At 36.4% G+C, this 15,259-nt stretch overlaps 1 protein-coding gene across 6 annotated transcripts in view; it reads right to left on the bottom strand.

Annotated features, from left to right (window-relative positions):
- The window catches only part of ZNF536 (zinc finger protein 536), a 343,785-nt gene that overhangs the window by 116,002 nt on the left and 212,524 nt on the right, over positions 1–15,259 (bottom strand). For all 6 annotated transcript variants that reach the window (XM_071567724.1, XM_071567723.1, XM_071567722.1 and 3 more), the window contains one exon: positions 3,034–4,614. In XM_071567724.1, coding sequence (XP_071423825.1) covers positions 3,034–4,614 — 1,581 coding nt within the window. The remainder of the gene's footprint in view (positions 1–3,033; positions 4,615–15,259) is intronic.

Below are 15,259 nucleotides of genomic sequence, written 5' to 3' on the forward strand. Positions count from 1 at the left end.
TCATTCCTATTCTGCTATGTAAGGAGAAATAGTACAAAAATTTGTGATTTTTCTCAGCAGCATTTTGACATAAAAATTTCTTTATTATACAGTAATCATGGTTCTTTCCTAATTGTGTCTTTCATCCCTACAGCCTGGAGCATGATAGGAGCATAAATGAATTATGTGTACATCATCAGTTTCTCTCATTCTACATATAGGGAAACTGAGGACTGCTTCACGATGTGTGGTGACTTCCCAACGTGAGTTAATTTCCTCTAGAAATTAAACCCTTTTCGTGCCAAGATTTGTACTTATAAACTGACCTACTATCTTAAGGTAAAATTCAAAATCTAAACATGCTCCACACAGATCACTGAAAATCTCAGCTTGTTTTTAGGCAGCCAGAAATCTAACTCAATTAGCGTGGCCAGTCCAAGATGCAATCTCAGCTTACTGAAGCTGAAATATTTTATTTCAATTTTATTTCCTCTGTATTCTGACTGTAGAAATAGCACCATGCCTTGTTGTCTGATTGTGCAAGGACTGCTATCAAATGTATCAGTGTTCCCTCTTGAGATGTCAACAACACACACATCACTGGCTGTAAAAAGAAAGGCAAATGTATGGAGTCTCCCCAGATACAAAGGAACAAAAGAATCATGCCCTGGAATTGGATGATGGAGATGTGTCTCAAGTTTTCTGGTCTGCCAGGCAGTAGAAGAGACAGAGGGACCATAACTACGGTCATGGGCTTTGTGCAGGAGAGAAGGAAGACTAATAAACGAACAGTGTGCTCTTGATCGCTAATTGGCAAGCGCAGAAACATCAGGTGAGATTCCATGCACTAACATGCACAGATGGAGTGTGATTTGACAATATAAAATGTCGCTAAAAAATAAAAACTCCCCAAACCCACTACTTTCAAGTGGGTGGTGTCCAAGCCAACCAAACAAAAAAAGAACTACTGACATGGGGCTTCTTCATACTCATCCACTTTTGCTGTGAGACATTGATAAAAATGAAATAATGTATTTAAATGGTCAACCTTAATGCTTATATTCTGCAAACACTCAATGGAATATCAGTAAAAAAATTTAAAAAGCTATTTTTGGAGGGGGGAGAAAGAAGAACTCACTGCATTTTCGATTAAAAAATGACTTAAAAAGTAGAACAGACAAGCTTCTGTTGTTTCTTTTTTTCCTTCATACTTCAAGTCAAATCCATTATCACTGGGCAGAGCTTGTGAAAGGGATATGGTCTTTAAAATCATATAAACTCAAGCCATCATAAAATGTCTGTTGAATTGATTGGAAGATGAAACAAAAAACTAATGGAAGTAACATGACCTCATTTCAATAATAATATTAGAGGTTTTTTCTGTTGTTGTTTTAAAAATCTTATGTCTGGAAAAAAAGCGTAAAGATATTTCATATAAAGCAATTAATCTTAGTTTTCCAGTATTTTTACTCATTTGTTTAGAGAGTAATTTCTCTGCTGTTTTTTTTTCCTATTTGATAACTGATTGTGCTCCACAAATAAAGAGAAGAAAATCCAAGTAGGATTTTACCTGCTGTAAATTAAATCATCTATTAACTATTTTCAATACTGTTAATTCTGATTTTGAAGAATCTGGAAATGTTTCCAACTACCTAAATTGGTTCTTACAGCACTGAGACACATAAGTTTACGAGTAAGGCCATGCTGATACTTGGGCACATATTGGGCTCAGTTTAAGTAATGACAAAATTGTGAAGTCACAATGCTCTAAAAATATAAGTGATAAACTTTGTAGAAATCAGACTTTTTTTTTATCAGACCAACTAATACACTTGGAAAAGCAGAGAGGGATCCGAAGAAGGAGTTTATGCTTTAAGCATCTACACTATGCTAATGAAGTCAAAGAAAGCTTCCACTAACCTTAAGTTAACCAGGGGAACCACTCCTATGTGTTTGCAGATTTAGGGTTTAATTTTAAATTGTCAGGCTTTAAAACTGTTGATGACATTTTCTTTTCTTTTTTTAACTTGAATACATTTTATTAGGCATGTTCAGCTCTGACAATGAGTTTTCTGATTAGTTTGAAGGTTAAGTGAAATGAGCATTACTGAAGTTTTTGTATCCTTTGCTGATGCTGCTTTTTAAAGTGATACTGTTTTTCAAAGGATTTACACTCTAAGCTCTCTTTCAAAGAAGAACTATGATGATAAAATAGGAGACAAATAAAAAAAATCCTCATTCTGATTTGTTCCAGATTTAACTTTCAGTTTTGTAAATATAATGTGTGTGATATGTTGAAGTAAAACTGCAGTTTGTAAATCAGAGACTAATAAAAGGTGCTTTTGTTTGTTTGGTGTGTTGTTATTTTAATTACCTGGAGGCATATTCTTAATTAGACAGATCATAATTTGCACAACTGCTAGTTAGAATAGTGAAAATGGTCAAGGGCAACAACTGTATGGGTGCCATTGAACCAAGCCAGAAAATTATAATTAAAAAAAAAAAAAAAAAGGAAAGAAAAGGGAAAAAAAATCTCTTCAACACAGGTAGACACATCCCATGCACTTGACCTTTGATTTCATTAATGTCTTGGTAATTGAACACACCCCAATTCAAAGAAAGAAAGGGGAAAAAAAAAAGAAAAAAGAGAGAAAGCAAAGTTTGCTTGGCAAAGCATCCAGTGTTTTTTCTTGGGTTCTTACTTATATCAAAATACTGAAAAGTTTGCAAGTTACCATGTAAATTTTTCAAAACTTTTTCCTCCTTTGAGTATGCTAAAGCAGTATCCCCTTCAGATGCCACTAGCACAGATAGTCTATATTGCTGCTACTCTAGTTTAAAAAGCAAGTTCTTTCTAAAATCCTGTATAAGTATGCATGCAGCACTGCTGATTTCAATGGAGTAGACCACATATAAGACTAGAATTTGGCCCACAGGGTTTAACATTTAAAAAAATGTATTACTAACAAACATGACTAAGTATATTTAAAGAGCAGCTTCATGATTCTGCACATGTGTTTTCTGAAATGGTCTAAAAGAAGGTCTAAAACTTACCACACAAGTCAGGTCTCTTGATACATCCACTAGTTGCTGTGCTACTTGCAAGTCCATTAAAGGCTGCTAAGCCATCAGAGCTGTAAGCTCTTAGGACTGACAACATGTTCATCTGCTTCTCCAGGACCTGTGGACCCTGAACTTGGTCGGGTTTCATCACTCCTTGTGCAGTTTCATGTGAGGAGAGAAGATTCTGACTGTGCCACTGCTTTTCTGAAGCTTGTGGCAGTGGTGATACGAGCCCTTGTGCTGGTTGTGAGGTGACTGCACTTTGTATATTGTCACCTCCTTCACTGCTTTCTTTATTTAGGGCAGACAACTGCTTATTCATAATATCTGGTTCTGTGTCAATGTCCTCATCTTCAATGTTTTCTTCCTTGGAAGATTCCATATCCTCAGATGAAGCTATGTCAGAAAGGTCATCAGTAGCACTTTTATTTACAGAGTCAGAGAGCAGAATATTTGGGTCCTCTTCGGATTGTGTTTTTATTTCGGATTCATTACTGGTGCAAGAATTTTGTGTTCCTGTGCCAATGACACCAGGATAAACACCAAACTGCTTATAGAAGTCTGTTGTAAAATTACAAAAAGTGGATTCCATGTGGCTGGGCCAGGCAGTGCTCTTTTGCTCTCCCAGGGTCTCTTTATTTTGTCCTTGGGTCATTTTCTCAGAAGCTGAGTCCAGCTGGTTCAGCATGTTTGAAACTCCTGCCTCCTTGCTGGACTGCACAGAAGAGGGGAGCAAGCTCACTTTATTTACTGAGGCTGAAGCCTCCCTAGACTGGTCTTTGTTGTTGCCTATGATGTTGTCTTTACGTTTAGCCTTGCCCAGGTGATTGGCCTGGAGGTGCAGAGCCATTAGTTCCATAGATGAAGTTGTAAAGGAACAGAATAAGCAGCCATGCCAAGCAATATTGTCCTGCACAGTGACAGACGAACCTGGCAGGGAGGCTGCATCTGGCCTTACGGACAAGTCCAGAGGTTCATATTGTGACTTTTCTGTTTTTCGCTGTGAGGACTTGCTGTTTATCTTTTCCTCACCACCATCTGGGCCCAGAGCTTTTGCTGAGAGCGGATCTGAGAGAGCTTTATCCTTCATTTCCTTTTCTTTCTTCAAAGAACTTAGGACAAAGCTGTCCATGAAGGCTTGCAAAGACCCTTGAAAGTTCACACCATTCCCAACCATGTTCTGGTAAGCACGGCCAAGTTCAGAGAAGTGTGTTCCTTTGGAAGATATGTCTGAACTTTTCATATTTTCTGAAGATACTTCAGAAATCATGCCAGCTGCTTGTCCTTGCTGATCTCCAGAAGACAGCATTCCCGACGTCCACTGCTGCGAGACCATGCCACTTCGGAAATCAATACCAGGAAGTCCCTTGAAGGCTCCTCTCAATATATCTGGTCTAATAAACAAAGAACTTTTACTCGATGTCTCATCTTTGTGTTCTTGGCTTGCAGTCTGCCCAGAGAGTGGTCCTGCTCCATTCTGTCGCTCCCGATGGTGTCTTTCCAAGTGGTATTTGAGGGATGCAGACTGAGTTCCAGCATAATCACAATGTGGACACTTGTAAGGCTTCTCACCTATGGGTATGGATAAAGAGAAAAATATAAAGAGAGTTAACTGTACTTTGGTCAACGGGTGAGTGAGGAAACAAAAAAAATCAGCATTATCTGCTTGAAAACCAGATCTTAGAACTAATAATTCATTTTTTAAAAAGAAATTACTTTAATTGAAGACTAATTTGTAAACTGAATATTTCTAAGATGGGTTTCCAGAATGTGGGGCTATTCAGGAATGACATGGTATCTACACACAATTAGCCATCCTTTTCTTAATCTAACATGTAGAAAACTGTTGTAGAATTAAAAGCTATGATTATGAAAATGAAGCATAACAATTTCAACCACAGTAATCATTAAAAGTACAAGTTTAAAAAAAAAGGGAGACAAAGAATGTAACAAATGGATGGTTGCAATATTTTGTGTATACAATTGCTCTAAAATTTGTTTAAATTATACACATGGAAACCATTTTTAAACCTAAAAATTTTATGGCAGTGTTACGCAAGACTGAAATGAATGATTTAAGTCTTGCTCTGCAGTAAATCATGGATATAATTAGCAAATGGCATACTGCACAAGTAATTTATCATTATTTGGAGGGCACCATTCCAGAAGGATTCAAAGATCTACAGACCTACTGCATTGTTTCTAAATAAAGAACTATAAATACAGATTCTATAAAATATTAATATCATTACACTACATTATGATTGCAGCATGTAAGAACATATAGTTAAAATAAAAAGTAGTCCATAAAAAAGAAATCGAGTAATAAAAAGTACAAAATATATTTAGTTTCTGTATTTGAAATTAGCATTATCTACTGGTTTTTGCAGTCCTTTAATTTTGTACTAATGGCATTTCTAGTATCAAGTAGTAAAATGTGTAATTTACCTACCATAAGGGCCTTTCTAGGTTTAGCTTGAATAGAGTTTTAAAACACATAAGATGATTTTCATGAATTAAATAAATATTTGAAGCCCACACTCAACTTTTATTGTTCTTTCTATACTTGAGAGAGAAAATTTTACACATGTAATAAATATTCACATATAGTCATAAAGACATACCCAAAAATAATGTACATCTAAGCAGAGATACATCTAAATTTTTGCAGAGCACTTTTTTAGCAATGCACATTTCCTTTTAAAGGAAGAAATATGGAAATCCTCACTAAAAAGGAACAGAAATCTGAAAGACCTGCAAGCTGTCACTATTGGCAATTGTTTCTATGAGGGAGCTCAACAAGAAGAAGAAACTATTTTCTCAATGTAGCTTTTTTTCCCCTAAATCATACAAAAGACAGAGGCAAGCCTCTCCAAATGGTATAATGGAAATATTTGTTTTGAAAACTTCCTCCATGGTAGAAATGCTGTATAATATTATGTAGCTCACCAAACCAGCTGGAAAGTTATCCATTTTCAAATAAACTCAAAATCTGCTAAAAACAAAGTTGAAAGGCTTTCAAACTTCTGTTATTTAAGCTACAGGCTCAAGTGAAGGGCTGGTAAATACTTGGGAAGCTGCTTCTCTCACTGACTGCAGAATTCACTAATGAGATGTGAGCCCAGAACACTCCAGTGCCCATGGAGCGCTGCATGAGCAGGGTTACTGACCACGAACTGGGGCTGGATACGTGCTGCAACTCAGCCAGGGCTCAAGGAAATTACAAGCAGTGGAAATTCTAAATCCATAACGTAATCCCAAAGCTAAACGGTGAGACATGAGGGCTCTACATCAACCACATTAACAGACCTTTTTAGAGGAGAAAAGAGCAGCACCTTAAACAAGAGGTGCTCAGCAGAGGAAGAGGGAGTAATTAGCATGGTTCATGCTTTAGGCCTGGGTCCACACAGCTTAACAGAAAAAATCAGATTTAAACATTTCAATGCAGCTTCTGAGTCTTTCACAATCACCTAATTAAACTCTGGCATTCCACTGACAAGGAGCAGGGTCTGAGTTTCAGTAGGAGTTGTGCAAATGCAAACAGTTTCTACTGATGAGCAAGAAATACAAACCTGAGATGGATCATGCCTGTCTGGGCTTTCCTGGTCTCAGGTGGGCACCTGAGCACACACACACCCATCACAAGTATTTGAGGGTAGGACAAGGGGACAGAACACACTGGCTGTCTATTTGTTTGCATTTCTGCAGGGCTCTTTGAGGGTGTGCAAACTCCGACAGCTGTGCTGTCAGTCAGAACATGGACAAATATTAATGCTGGTTTTACAGTATCTACATACTGCAATATTTTTGAGCCATTTTTAATTATTCCAATGTTTGTCTCACCAGTTACTGTCTGCAGTCACTAGTTACCTCTGACACAAGTTAAGTATTTTAAGTGTTGCCTAAGAATTAGGCTGGTGAAAAACAAGTACTGGACTTTATAGGGTTAATTATTCTCACTTTTGAATTTTCACTCCTCTTAATTGAAAAGCTCTTCCTCAGCATCCCCTATGCCTTTACAGAAATCTTTAACACAATTATATTGAACACTTCCTTTTATTCTAATGATAGTTCAGTGTGTGTTTGCATTGCACATGAAGTGGCACCTTTAAAAAGTGTGTCCCAGCACTGCAGGCACGGTGTCAACCACTGGACAACTACAGCAGGGAGGAGAAGGTTGCATTACAGACTGCACTGATATTGCTAAAAACATGCAGAAGCTGTTCAAAGCAGTAAGTATATGTACAATGGGTTTAAGTGAATTAAAATACGTGCTCACTGGAATAAGTACTAGTACTGTTTTGTACTTTTGTGCTTGTACCTTTCGTACCTTCAATCTAATGCCCAACATACTCTTATTCTGAATTGCTAAGCCTTGAAGTAATTCCATTTTCTGCTCTAGGACCTCTCCACTGAGTGAGCTTCCTTTCAGCAGAGGAGATCTGCACATAGCTTGCCATCAACACCATAAGCATTGGACTGAAAGACACTGACTGAGACAGTGTGATAAAAAGTTCAAATCTCTCCTAGCCTTGGTGTGCTGCCTTTGTGGCGCTCCCACCCCTTGCATGGCTAGAAATGAGATCTAAAGCTGAAGGTCTGAAATTGAACCCAACATGTAGCAACACACTGTGCCACCTTTACAATACAGGACTGGCCAAATAACATTGTTCAAAGGGAACTATTCAAAACCACTCTCTTCTCTTCCAGATCCAAATATTGGCAGTGGGTACTTTACTTCAAAGCCGTCTTAACTGCTTCTATTTTGAGGGCAGGCACTGTGAGAAGGGGGTAGGATGGAGTCAATCATCTTTGAATCTTTTTAATTTAGTCTGTCAGTATTTCCTAAATTCAGTAATTATTTAGCTATTTAGATGCTATTTCATCCATTCAAATTAATAACCAGCTACACCCTGTGTAAGTCACAAACCAGAGTTACAAGCTACTATGGGAAAATTCCAGTCTGACCTCAAACTAGGCCAGTTTCAATGGAAAACCCAAAGGACTCCTAACTTTCAGGACTCTATCAGCAAATGCGATAGCATATGTCCAAAGAATACTGCAGGGGACAAAGGAGGTAGGCCATAATTCTTGCTAGAAGCAAACCTGTTTGTGTCTCATACTTTGAGGAAAGGTTTCAGAGAATTCATCCTGGTGTAATGACTACCCTGGTATTATTGCCAAGAGCAGTGTCTGGATGAATTATATCAGTTAATATCAGTTCACATAAATTAACGTTACCATGTAGGAGTGAGGGAACATGACTTTTTCAAAATAATTTTCTGCATTTCATATCCAAGAGTAATTTTTCATTGTTCACAACGGCAATGGCCAACCTGATCTTGCTAATTCTCTTGTCCTGTTTGTATCCCCACAAGCCTTTTCACAATGGAGTAAGAGGAGAGAATATTCCAGTGTGCACAATAATAAAAAATAATGTTATATGGAGCAACTTATCTTGGAAACATAATCACAGTTCTGATCTACCTATTGCTCTGGTTTACAAGTCACAAGACATCTCAGAGGAACTATTTTATATCAGGATAAAGTAAAACAATAAAAATTCAATGCTGCGTGTAAAATCTGCACAAAAGCTTGGTAGATAACTGGAAACAGACATGTTGCCCAGTAGAAACAGGTCTATTTGTATAGCAGGTTATATAAACAACACAGATATATAAGCTATGCAGACTTTCACCAGTCCTGCTCAGAACACAATCTGACTGCAGTGCTCATAGGAACTAAGTGCTACAGGCTGTGCAAGGAGACCACAGCCACATTACTAACTACATTTACAGATTTTAATTGTCCCCAGATGGGACAATTTTGATCCTCTATTCTTATCTGCCCTACAACACATGCCAGAGATCCACACATGACTATTCTGGCATCATAGCATAACTACAGTTTGAATCAAAACTTACTTGTTTTAGTTTAAACATACTCTGTTTCAACAACAGTGTGTCCCTAAGAAAACTGTTTGATTGCTTAAGTATTTTCACTAGTCAAAATGTGTGCCTTATTTCTAGTTTGAATTTGTCCAGTGTCTGTTTTCTGCTACTGAACATGGCTACAATTTTCCCTGCTAGACCGAACTGATTTTTTAAAATTAAAAAATCTGTTTCTTAAGGAAGGTAGTTGCAGACAGAAAACCAGTCACCTCTTCACCTTCTCTCATCATTGAGTGGAACACATTCCCAATTTTGCACTGTCCTTTTAAATTATGGGTATCCACTAGAGCTCTGATGAAATTTCAAATTGATAGTAATTTTATACAGTCCAAATCTGTGTTTACATCCATAGAGATACAGCAATCAACTAACAGCTCATATTCTGTTGCTCCTCTACCACAATCCTAGGCCCAGTTCATCACCGCCTCTGGTATTTGTTCCTTTACATTTTGCTGATTTAAAATTCATATTGTTGAAAAGAGCCCACTTGACTAAGTGACTAATCAGTGCCTCCCCATGATTTTTAGCAGCTTACCATTTTTGTGCCATTGGTAAATTTTATCAACAGTAATTTTATGCAGTCTTCCAAATAATGATGAAATACCAAATTGATGGAGTTGAAAGTGCTGCTGTGGAACTGCCAGTGTGTGTGCCATTTCATTTCCCTATACTGTTTTTGGGTTATTTTTTTTTTCTTTTTTGGAGGAGGGTATTGTCACATAAAACAAGTTACTTTCATGAGAAGAAACTTAATAAACTTCCTTTCATTAGTTAAAAAATTCATTCTGTAATTTTACCCCAAATTTGCATCAGAGTAGTCTGTTTATAATTTCAAGGCCTTAATGGTCTTAATATTCTTTTTGACTGTTTGCTTGTTTGTTCATTCGTCTGTTTAAATACTAGAATAGCCAGAGCTTTTTTACTACTATGAATGCTCTGGATCCTGATCTGTGTTCCAAGACTTGTTGGGGTTTTTTTTAAATGAACTTTAATGATTTGAAGAGCTCTTCAGCCAGGGTTTTTAAGACTTCATCTATAAGTTGTCTAGTCTATTTCATTCTAAAAAATATTAAAATTCAGTGGTCTACAATAAAATAGCCTCATTACTTAATGGCACTGTAACTGTATCATTGGAAAATGCTTATAAAAACCATTATTCTTCTTTCTGAGAACAGAATAGAAGAGTACCATGGTTGACAATTTCTTATCCATTCTAGTCCAGTATTATCAAGACACAGATGGTTTGACCTGTCAGAGCTACAGAATTTTACCCTGTTCTCCATAACCCTCATAGCCACACACATATTGTTACCATTGCTTTTAGTTTCCCTTATCAAATTTCTGTACTCCTTAAATACCTATATTTAGTCCTTTGAGATTCTTTATCCATTTTTCATACTTAACATGCAGCTTCTTAAAAGCCTGTCCTGCACCCTACACTCCCCCACTGAATGTTCCCTTTCTTTTTTAAAAAATTATTTGTGAGGGGAGTTGTGGATTATGCCCTTCTACAACTCCTGGTGCTCCTCAGTACAGTGCCAGTGGTGCATCAGTGCAGGAGCCCCAGCACCGACTGCTGGCAGCCCCATTTGCAGTGGGGTTTTGACAGTCGCTCAGGGACAATGCGAGTTGCAATTCGATCTTACATATTTCTAAACAAGTTACAGTTTGCTTTCATGCAAAGCAAAAGAAATCAGACATCTAATTTCAGAGAATACTGCGAAAATATTGAAAACATTTTCCAGCATTTTTTATTTTACCATTGAAACAGTTATTGATAACCTATTTTATCCATTGTGCAGTAGATATTTTAGAAATGAATTGCTGTATGGTTTAATTAGTTCATTATTATGCCTATTCTTACACGGTAATTTCTTTTATCATTCTAATCATTCACTTCACACTTTTTAAACCAAATGGAATATCAAAGGTTCTGTAGGATTATTTTTGGATCCTGCACATGTTTCACCACACAATTAATCTGTTTGTCAGAAATACTAGTTAACTTCTTCTCTTTACTACTTTCCTTTACTAGCCATTTTTCTCTATTATATAAGATGAAACTATCCCTACTCTGTAAAAGGACAGAATTTGATGCTTTTGACTCGTTTTATTAAAGATTTTTCAATTGTGCACTTGGCATCACTATAAAATATTTTAATTTTTATAAAGTTTTATAATTGAATATTTTCCTTTATTTATATCTCATCTGTAGTATTTATTTAGTCTTTTTACATGTCTTTATTTAGTTAAAATGCAGAGAGATAAATATGGTTGTTACTTTGCAGGGAAGATTCAGTACATTAATATAAACTGTACACTAATTCCCCCAAAGCATATATATATGTTGTAAACCTGAAGACTTTTTACACAGCTGCTTATTGCTAAACAGTGCCTTGTCCAGAAGGGGACAATCTGTGTCTCTAATTGCTGTCACTGAAGCTGAGATTCATTATGTGACTTTCCCATTAAAATGTGAGCATTAATTTGTATAATGAAATATCACCCACTGCAGTGTTCATTAGCCATGCCCTACTGTATACTGCACATTGTTAGCTACCTAGAAACTGTAGTTAATTTCACTAATGGATATTTCCCTACTTAGTGTTTGGTAGGAAATTTATACTGTAACATTACCTCTTAAACTTTTAAGGAAATTTAAATTCAATCAATTATTTTCAACAAAAGTTTGGGATGTCATTAAGACAGGAGAAAAGGCATGCTGTACAATGTTAAGGATGGAAAATCTGGAGAAATCTAGAGAAATGAAAAGTCCTTTTAGTTCATCTTAGAAATGTAAGAATAAAGGATGTTCAATACCAAAACTGTCTCCTCTTGGAGCACACATACCCATTTTCCTTAATTATTCATATTGCTCATCCCACTACAAGCGCCTTCAGAGAATGGCAACAGGCAGTCTTTTTTTAGGAAGGAAATGTGAATTGAACTCATTTAAAACAGCACCATTTTTACTGTATTTCATCAGTTCATCTAAGCAAGGTTTAAAATTGGCTAGTCACATTTCCAAGGAAAAATGCAGTTACACTGTAAATGTATATAATACATCTAATATATGCAAGATATGTGTCATACATATCGTAACATCCTCTCAGTCAATGGACACTGCCATGCCAATTTTTTTTCTTCCTATTCATCTCTTTCTTATGTTTCTTCTGTTTAGCACAATCCAAAGGATCTTTAGGGCTTTCCTTTGCTCATGCACATTATTCTGTTTTCATTACTCAAGGGATTTAACTGTACCAGTCGTACTGGGAATATACCTGACCATCTAATGACTACACAAACCTAAACTGGTCTACATCTGCCATAGCTTCTGCTAATGCAAGATGCAAAGAGTTGCTAGAGCCAGTCTGAAACCAGCTCCTATATAAAGTGTTACCTGTCAAAAGTGGAACATAAGAAATTTTATCTTAACTGTTTCTGTGCAGTTCATAGGCCTAGACATGTAAAGTCAACCCCATGCCCATTTATTCCATTTCAAAGGTGTCGAGAGTGCCCAAGAACATAAGGATTCAGCTTCCTGAATAAAGGAATCTTAAGTTGCTGTCCCCTGAAGGGGGAAAATGAAAGCTCGGGAAGCATATTCATTTGGCACATTATGGGGCTGAGATACTCAGGTGGTTTTCTTTTTCACAGAGATTGAGCATCTCTAAGCTTTCTGTGTCATTACCTTCTCAGCTAGATTATATATTTATTTATAACCAAGAGGCTGAATCACAAAGTGGACAGGCCACCCACATGTCTGCTATGCACTGCTGGTGCACAATCACACTTTGCCCTTGTTTCTACATCTCCATCCACAGTGAGTTTGTGTGAGTTGTTCTGAAGAACAAGGATGACACAGCTCATCCCTGTTCACTACTCAGCATAAAGAGCTCATCTAAGAAGGCTAGGAGAGTTCTGTCTGTCCTCTCTAAGTCCCAGGGCTCTGAAGCATTTTGGCCTGAAAGTCCTTTCTCTTTTCTTTCGGGGTTGTCCCAGGGAACTGTATCATCCATCAACTTTTTTAGAGCAAGAAAGAGCAGAAACTGATTTCACATAATTATGCCCTTTTCTTCTTATCATATGGGAACAATCAGAAATCATATCTTACACTTTCCCCTTAAAGCTCTTCCTGGCTGAATATCATTGAGTTAGAAAAGAAAAATCCACTGCAGTTGTGTGTTGGGACACAACTCAACATGCTAAATAAAACTTTGATTTGTTTTTTTTTCTTCAGAAAATTATTACATGATAGCAAACTGCACAGAAACTGGGACTCAGTTTGGAGAAGGTTGCAACCATGAAATATCCAATGGAAAAAGGAAACAACCCAAGCCACTATCTAATTCCTAAAATAACTGAGCAGAGCTTCCTAATCTTGTGGAGGATTAAGCTGCTTCTCTAGCTTTTTTGGGCCAATTGCCACAAAAGCACCTCCTGGCTGGATCAGATTTTGGGTCTTGTCTTGGCATGTGTACCAACCAACCTAGTCGTGTTCCTCCCAACACACAGATGTTCGAAGGAACCTGACTTCTGCTGAACTGCTTGAGCTCATCTCTAACAAACAGGTGCTGTGAGAACAAGAACAGTAATTGAGTTAATGTAGTGGAGAAATACAGTAAAGTGTTTTTTATCAGTCAGTTATATGATCCAGGCATATAATAAAGACAGAGTGTGACATAAAGAAAAAAACTGTCCCTGATAAGTATGAGCTAACAAATACTAGTTTAGTAACTGTTAACTATTACATCATTTTCATTCACCGCAAAACAACTTTTTATTTAATAAATGTAGTAATTTGCCAGTTTACAATTTAATATTATTTATTAGGATTCTTTTCAATATGTAAAACATTGCTTCATTTAAACATACTCTTGTCATTATTTACAAATACTCTGTTCTCAAACTAGCAAAAATTGATCTTTATTTTTAAATATATTGCAAATGTTTTTTCAATAGTTCCTCTTTTTTCCTAATTTTGTTATATTATACATAGTTTATTTTTTTCTTATTTTAATCTTGTTTAGTCAGTTTTAATATGCAAGTTTCATGGAATATTTCCATTGTAATTAATTTACTTTTCATTAGTTCTAAGGCACAAATACAAAATATGTAATTATTGCCATCTTTAACATAAGAAGAAAGTGATCACTATATAATAAAACAAAATCAAGAGATGAGTAACCTCAGGTTATTTTAAAGAATTTTTCTTTGCATCTCCAACAGCAAAAATGTCAAACTCTTTAAACACTCTAGTTATAAGATTATTTTTCAATAACATAACCACCATTTCTTTACTTTTACTACATTAGAGAACACACAAATGGGGTTTTCACTGTGTTTCTTCTTCCCCCCCCCCCCCCCCCCCCCCCCCCCGCCAAAATCCAACACACAGAAAGCAAAATTTCTGCCCTAAATGGTTTAAAATCCAATCAGGCAAAGATAAATTAGGGTGCCAAATTTTGAAATTCAGATCAAACCACTGCGTTGTACTCCTTCTCCAAAATGCAAAGAGAGGAGAATAAAAATACAGTGAAAAAATCTTCCCATCTCAGCAATAACAATTTTTCCTTTAAATAATTTTCATTTTTAATTTTTCAAAATCAGGTCTCACATTCTCAAACCCCACATTAAGTCTTAGATCTGTACATAGGAGAGACATGACTGCTAATTTTGGGAAGGGAGGAAAATACTGTTTATCTGGTACTTCAGTGAAATAAGAGTTAAAAGGGAGATTTTTTTAAATAGCAGGTATAACTGGAATTTATTTCTTCATTCAACTATATTACCTTTCTATTAGAAAAGTAGCAGTAAAATTATGAAATTATATTAAAAAATTATCTCAAAAGAAATTATGCACCACAATTATGGTACCCATTATGTCTGTTTCCAAAAAGAAGTATCCCAAATCTCCACTTTTGTATAGTCTCCAAAAGTATGACTAACATTTGGAAGAAAACAGTATCATATTGGCCATACACAGAATTTCAAGTGATGTCAAAAGGACCTGAGGATTTCAACACTGCACATCAGATTTTAATTACAGATAGAGTCTTCTGAGACACATACTGTGTCTCTACGTGAACCTTTCCATGCACATATGTACTTTTAGGCAAACAAGATACTGTAATGTAAATGGAGTGGTGATAGTTTACTAGTATTGAGAGCAGTCCTCCCAGTGAGAGACATACCAAAATAAAGTGAGTATCCAGACCAGGTGCAAATCTCTGTAGGGCAGAAATGCTGTGATTGCTACTGAAGCA

Source organism: Pithys albifrons, chromosome 12 (assembly GCF_047495875.1).
Source record: "Pithys albifrons albifrons isolate INPA30051 chromosome 12, PitAlb_v1, whole genome shotgun sequence".
NCBI classification, from domain to species: Eukaryota; Metazoa; Chordata; class Aves; order Passeriformes; family Thamnophilidae; genus Pithys; species Pithys albifrons.